Raw genomic sequence first — 7,636 nt, forward strand, 5'->3', positions numbered from 1 at the left:
GCCCGTTTGAAGAAGTACCCGCCGGTTTAGTTTCGGTGCCCTTCCCAGGGTCGGCTCACCCTCATTACACTCGGCAGTAGCAACGCTTGGCGATGTATCTGAAATGCACCGCTGTTCGGCAGTCTCACCCCTCAGACGGGTCAGCTTCGAATAACTCACTCGTCACCGGTTTAAGATAATGAAGGATAAAATTCGCGACACTCGGACCTAAGCTTCACGAACGAAATATCGATTGTTGAGATAAATCAATCAGCTACAGATGGGCGGCGCGTGACCACATGAAACCACCAGGGTTTCCTTACAAGCGGGCGTCGTCCCTGCCCCTTCTCGGCATAAGCAATTCGTTTTCGCGCGGAACTGACCATTAAATCTGAATCGAAGGGTCGTTTGACAGTGACGTGCATCGGAGGTCAATCGTTGTCCGGCGGTATCAAACAGGAATCTCCCTCTGGTAATCAACGAACAGAGAAACAGACTAAAAGAATATGCAAGAGGTGAGGCTACAAAACCGAGAACGTGATACAGTTAAATAATTAGTTAAAGCTACACGTATAAAATATATGCATTGTCATTCGTGTAAAAACAGCTTCTTTTCCATTTCCACAAAGCGCACAATCCATTTTATGCTTAGATAGATGGCTCGAGCCACACGGGCCTGGTTCAGAATGGTTTTTCGTTCATGTAAAAGCATCAATGATTGTCTATCGCCTAGTGCTAGTAGAAGATTAAATTAGTCCATGCTTCCCAAAGGGTGTTGCCTTCTTTAAATAGATGATGCATTTGATGCAGACGCTATTGAGTATATATGATTAACGCTTAAATCGTAATTAAATTTGCTAAGAGCTAATACACAATTTCCAATCAGAATGATACACAACTTTGAATAAATTCCAGTGGTTCCGGAAGAATAGCGCTGTTGATGCCATTATCATCGCACGAAACAAGACCACTTTACTTGCAGAAGCGCACCAGATAGAACATTTTAAAACCGAACTTTGACAGCGCATGAAGAAAAGTTAAAAATTGGAATGCATTTCAATTAACTGCCGCTGCACTATCAATCGTAAGCTTCGTAGACAGCACCGTTCATGGCGTAATAGAACTTTCCTTTGCGAAAGTTGTTTTACATACATTTTGGCGCATAAACAAATTTATTTTCGGACATTTAATGTTAATCGACAAAAATTTTATGTTAATCGTCAAAATAATTTGAAATAGGGTACAAAATGAAAAAAGGCATACTACGTGAAAAATCCTCTACGTTCTGTTATAAAAGTTATTTATTTCTCCATGGGAATATCTTTTGAGATAATTCAAGCAAATTAAATCGTCAAAGAATAAAAATGTTGGATACACGACGCAAATAACCATATCTATTTGTTCATGGATATTATTTTACTTTACGTTAGTTTAGGTTTAGGTATAGGTGTTATTCAATTCAAACTAACTTTGGAATGTACGTACGCGAAAAGTGAGCAACCATTTCGGAATTCCATTGGCTATATTTCCCAATCGCAGGATGCAACATTTTACAGCAAAATGACGCATTTGTCCGTCTTCCCTTGGGTGTACATAGTTTCACGTACTTTAGAATTGATTTTTCTTACGCTTTTCAATGCGTTTCTGATGATGTAAATCCTGCATATACTTGAAGTAAGTAAAAAGCTCGTCGAATTTGACCTTGCCTTGGCTCTGGATAGTCGATTTAGAACTTCTTTATGAAATGAAACAAAATTGAGAACACAGTGCCATGTTTAAATCAGGCGCGAATATCAAAACCAAACGGTTTAAAGGATTAATACTGTATCACTTACATCTTGTTGGGCTGTCCCCAGTAATTAGGAACACACTGCAAACGATTGTTCAGCAAATGGAATGCCTCAGTCTGCGGAAGTAGCATTAGAACTCCATACAGCGCGCGTGATAAATGTACGGCGTCCGCATTGTCATTCTCGTGCGATATCAGTGTCAGCCGAAGCGCTGGATAATGTTTGATGGAAAAAGTTACAAATGAATAGAAACATTAAAAAAAATTAAAAATCCAACCCAGAAAACCAGCACGGGTGCGAGAAGTGATAGAGTGACAATGGCCAAACGCTTACATGCAAATATTGGAGATTCTATAAGCTGCACCATTTTATCAATTTCGACAAGAAAATCAACCGTTATTTCCATGTCCGCACTGTAGACAGAGAAAACGAAGAAAATCGTAAATGTACAATTACGAAAGGTTACCGTGAACCTGAACAAGGGCGACTACTTACAACAAACAAACGATCTCCGAGACATGCTGGTAACATTGGGCTAGTAGGCAAAGTGATAGCGTTGAGACGGGGCAATGGGTCCAACACTTGTATAGGCACTCAAACAGTGAGGCAGATTTCTACAAATTGAATTTTAAACATTGAAATCTGATTAGATACAAAATACCATTATTAATGCGTTGCTGATTACCTCGTTCCGAATGTCGCGCAGCATGTTGCGCAGATCAAACAGATCGGAGGTCGTAAGCAGTATCATGTTGAGCGTCCGCACCATAGTCGAGGCAATCTTTAGACTGATACGTTCTTCGAGCAATATTTCTGCAAACGTTCGATAAATATACTCGGCGTTCAACAACCGGCACAGCTGACGAATGATCAGTGTGCCGCGTTTCTCCAAAAACGTGTTACTCTCACTGAAAAGATTCAGCAGTTCGACCAGAAACTGTCGGTACTGTGTCTGGTCAAAGTCCGCCCCCTGAACGGTAGCCGAGTTGACGATCTCTGCCAACACGACAATCGCTTGCAGAACGACCTCATCGGAACTGTCGGACAGGGAATCGCGCAGCAGCACCGGGAACAGCTTGTTAGCATGCTCGGACATTTCGTCGTGCACCTCGGTAAACAGATGATGTACCCACTTCAGTACAGCGATCTTTGTCGGCACGGGACTGTGCACTAGATACTGGCGCAGCACCTCCATGACCGAGTTCAGATCGAGGTAACTAAGATTGCGTTGTTTGTCCTCACTACCGGACACCAGCTCCAGTAAGTGCAGGTTCACGGCATTGGCGCAGTCTTTGATGCTTTTCTTAGACTCGCTTTCGAACGCCAGACATGGTAAGATGGCAGTGAAGATGCCACTTGTAAAGCACAGTATCTCACCGCCGTACAGCTGAACGAACTCTTTGATCCACGTAATGGCATAGAACTGGATCAGCAGATTGTTGGATTGCGCCAGCACGATCAGCAGGTTCGTCATCTTCAGGATGTCGGCCGCCCCCGGGTCGGCTTTTATTATCTTGAGAAACTGCGCTAGTAACGACTCGCACATGCGTTGGATTTCTGGTAACGGATCTTCCAACATCTGGAAGAGTCCGTGCAGGATCTCGGGTAGGTACACGACCATATTGATCTCGGGCACGGCATTCAGCACGGAGATCCACGAGATGATAAACTGGCGGGCAAACGAGCTCTTCACCATTATGCGCTCACGCACTAGTGGGATGAAAGCGTCGAGATCGAAAGTTTGCGACGATTCAATCACTATGTCCTTCAGCAGACGATCGAGTATTTCACTGCCGTTTTTGATATTGTGATCAGGATCCGTCACCAGTCGGCTGAGTGCATTGAAGAGACTAGGGAAAAACGGTAAGACCGAGCCGCGTGATACCTTCACTACGTTGTAGAGAGATTCGCTAGCGAAATAGCGCACCCGCATGTCGCTGTCCATAAGGCAATTCAGGATCGGGTTGACGATGTCTTCGATGAACCTTTCGGTGTCCTTCCCCAGCGCGATGCTGGTGGCGGCGAGAGCAATCAAGCCACCCTTCTTTTTGTTCAAATCGTTCGACCTCACGAAGTCTTTGCTCAGCACGTCGATGATGCGCTCTACTTGCGTCATGTTCTTCTTCGCATTAAATTCGGTCACCATCCTGCGGTAAACATGCAAAATAGACGTCGGAACTCTTGGTTAGTCTTATCTCACCTTTGTGTAAGCACGACCGTGCTTCCACCACTTACTTTTCTATTTCTAATGCTGCCATTTTTCGCTTGTCGTACGTTTTATCGCTGAGAGCCTTAACGCAAGCCTCACTGATCGGTGCAAATGCATTTTCCATTGTCGCACCACTGTTTTACTTTGTCCAGGGCAGAGGTATATGGCCGATCGGTGTTACCACAAGAAATCAGACTAGCTAAGCTACGCTGCGTTCACAGCAAATGCAACACGCTACTCTAAAAACGCCAAAATACACGACCGACGCCAACTATTTGAAGAATAAAGGCACAACTAAAATCTTTCTAGGCAATATTTCTTTTCGAACAGGCTCAGAGTCGAAGTCCAAACGTTTAAGATGATGAAGCTCGCAAACTCTCAAATGATAATAACAAAAACAATTCCAAACGTCAAAACACCGTACCGGTAGAGATCCTGTATGAGACACGCGTACAGTGCACGCACCGGTCTGTCAACTTTTGTTTTCGTTTTCTGCCTTGTGAAAAATATCAACCAGGATTTATGTTTCGATTACTGAAGCAGAGCATTTTTAGAATCTCAAATTAAATAGACTTATGTTTATGAACTTGAGTAAATATTTTCAATTTATTTACAGTAGGAACTTTAATGTGTACGTTGCATTTGTTATCCATCGTTATATTACAAGTTCTGAAGAAAACTCTGAAATATTAATCGAGTTACGCTACAGCTACAGCAAAGAACGAAGCAAAAGGGTGCAATAAAAGGTAGTCTATCACATGGGTTGAAAAGTTCCGGGCGTAATACATAAAAAGCGCTAGTTGTATTGCATTCATCGCTTTTTCAGTTAGCAATAACATCCAAAAGAAAGCGGTTAAAATTTCGTGATATGTTTCATTTTATACTCATAAATTTGCGAGCTATTGTGCTACAAGTGACACTACTTTTGTTATTTTAAGAACCATGAATCAAAAGCAATTTCGTGTTTCAATATTCACTGCTTCTTGATGGCAAAAAATACCGTTCAAGCGAAGCAATAGCTTGAAAAGTGTTGCAAGGTCTCCGTTCCATCAAAAACAACCATAAAACGTATTACGTTAATATAGTTATATAGTTATTAAATATATATATTGTTTGTTTATTAATAGGTAAATCGTCCCACACAAAAGGTGTTGAAATGTTAGAGTGGCGCTGGGGAATGATTGTGATTGGCCCTTGATGAAGATTACGTTGATGAATGAATCCAACATTGAACAAAAAAGACGCGTTTTCCTACACAGCCTCGGGACTTTTCAGCCGCTGTGTAGAAGACGACAGGATAATAATCTCGGCACCGCCTGCTTAGTTAAGCAATAATTTTTCAAAAAATTGCAATGAATCACGATAGCACAACCGATGGCAGCACTAATGAAAGATTTTCTTACTTCAAGATTAATTAATAAATCTTAATAATTAGTATGGAAAAGCCGTATCAAGCGCCAACTTACATATTTGCACTCAACTTTATGTTTGCAAATGTTTCCATATCCACTGGGGTGTTCAATAAGTTCGTAGCCTCGATAACACAAGGCGCTGGTAGGAGTCCAATTTATTTTCGTTATATTGATACACTCTTCATATGAACATATGTGAAGTTTCATTTAAATCGGTCATTGATTTTTTTTTAAACCCATTTAGTATCGACGTGTCGCAGCATTTTTTTGCAATGGAAAAGTATCGTACAGTGATTACATTTTTATTAGTGAAAGGTTTAAAAGCAAAGGAAAATTATATACGAATGTTGAAAGTGTATAAGGACTCTTCACTTTCAATCAGTTCACTTCACATTAAAAGGTGGGTGCTAAGTTTAAACGTGATCCTATTAGCCTTCAAGACGATTCATTTAAAAAAAAATCAAAAAGCAGACACAACACCTGAAATTGCAAAAAATACAGGATATCGTATTGGAAAATCGTAGAATTACCAAAAGAGATTTAGTATAAGTTCTAGCCAACTCATTGAGCAGTTTAACCAATATTTTGACTGAAGTATTGGGTGTCAGAAAACTGTGTATACAATGAGTACCGCATTCGCTAACAATCGAACACAAACGCATTCCAATGCAAGTTTCTCGGCAACTTTTAGAGCTTTTTCGATAGGATAAAATGGATTCTGTGCATTGAATTATCACTTTGGATGAGGGTTGGGTCTATCACCATGATCCCGAATCAAAATAAGTGGCTAAAGAGTGGTGTGAACCTGGTTCTTCAGCTCCGAAATGAGTACGGGTCCAGAAACGGTATAAAAAGGTGTTAATATCATTTTTTTGTGATGCGAATGAAATTTTGGTTGGAGGATTACTTGCAAATGGCTAAACCAATAAGTTTTGATCATTGTTGTAACCTTTTAGACCTACTGAAAGAGACAATTCGTGGAAAAAGACCGGGTTTGAAGAAGAAAAACATCCTCTTTCATCAAGGCAATGCACCCTGTCACAAGAGCATTTTGAAAATACCAAAAATCCATGAATTAAAGTTCAAACTGTTGAAGTATCCATCGTATTCACCAGATTTGGCCCCTAGTGACTTCCATATGTTTTCAAGCCCAAAAAATATTGCATGAAAAGCGTTTTCCATCAAATGATGACGTCACCGCGGACAGCTGCGGAAGCGTATTTTGCAGTCCTTCCAGATTATCACTGCAGGGATGAAATTTATAAATTGGAGTCACCTTGGATCAAACGTATTGATGTTCTGGAAGACCATACTGAATAATACCGACCGTATTACAGATCGTAAAAATGTATTTCTCTTGTTGATGCTACGATCTTATTGAACAGCCTAGTATACTGAGAATCAATGAGGCTTCCCCATCACCGTTACATCGTTGCGTTGTGTTGCTGCATGTTCACCGTTGTAGAGACGGTGGAGAGATCGTAACTTCATGACGAACTAGTAGTAAGATGAATGCTTATACGTGTGAGCAGTAGGATGGGGAAGTAGCTAAAACCTGCATGGTTAGATGGTTAGGTGCTCTCGGCTTGATTGACTGCGACCTACCTAACGGCGGGAGGGTCACAAACATTTTATTACCTTCCCTACTGGACTGGACCAGGTGTGGGACAGGTGGAACGATGCAAAAACCAGTTAGACAGCCCGTACCGGGTTGCCCCAGTAGCTCCGCCGGGGTCTGCTGTGCACATGCTTGTCTACCGGAATGTGTGAAAGATTCAATGCGAGCAGTGTAATGAGGATCGTCTAGCGGTTAATGTTTAATTGATGCGACATGTGGCGCTGACTGCCGCTGCCGGTTAAGAAGATGCTGAAGGGCATAAGGAGGCAGGGGAGATCTAGGGGGGAGGGGTTCTAGCACAGGGTCAACAACGAGCCAGTTTCGAGAACGGGCGAAGAGAACTGTAGAATGTGGTTTTGCGGAGAAACCAATGTGCCGATCGATCGGTCGGACTTCGACAAGGGATCTTCTCAGCGCCCCGGCGACGCACGTGCGCGCGGCCGGCCAGTCCCATGAATCTCAACCGGCCGGACAGGATTCTAAAGTCCAGCCCGCAGCGTGGGACTCGAGTATCGAGTTTCCACGTTGCTGTTGCGTACTTCACCCGACACCAACCAACTTTCGTTCGTGAAACGATGAAATGCAATCAAGTCACACGGGCCCCCGGAGACCGCACGAGGCGTGATCG

At 42.4% G+C, this 7,636-nt stretch overlaps 1 protein-coding gene across 3 annotated transcripts; it reads right to left on the bottom strand.

The window, feature by feature from the left end:
- Nucleotides 1-353: 353 nt before the first annotated feature.
- On the bottom strand, nt 354-4,291 carry LOC131213922 (protein VAC14 homolog). Of its 3 annotated transcripts, XR_009156987.1 has the most exons (7): nt 4,005-4,291; nt 2,455-3,916; nt 2,265-2,383; nt 2,103-2,182; nt 1,815-1,980; nt 1,465-1,714; nt 354-475 (listed from the first exon to the last, which is right to left on the bottom strand). XR_009156987.1 is itself a non-coding variant. In XM_058208153.1 (6 exons), exons 1-6 carry the CDS (start codon nt 4,100-4,102, stop codon nt 1,588-1,590), a joined length of 2,049 nt encoding a protein of 682 aa, XP_058064136.1. In that variant the 5' UTR covers nt 4,103-4,291; the 3' UTR covers nt 1,299-1,587. The 3 variants fall into 3 exon arrangements, 2 of the variants coding, with proteins under 2 accessions (XP_058064136.1, XP_058064135.1); XM_058208153.1 differs by lacking the exon at nt 354-475 and having other exon boundaries at nt 1,299-1,711; XM_058208152.1 differs by lacking the exon at nt 354-475 and having other exon boundaries at nt 1,299-1,714.
- Nucleotides 4,292-7,636: the final 3,345 nt, after the last annotated feature.

This window comes from Anopheles bellator, chromosome X (assembly GCF_943735745.2).
Source record: "Anopheles bellator chromosome X, idAnoBellAS_SP24_06.2, whole genome shotgun sequence".
Taxonomy (NCBI): domain Eukaryota; kingdom Metazoa; phylum Arthropoda; class Insecta; order Diptera; family Culicidae; genus Anopheles; species Anopheles bellator.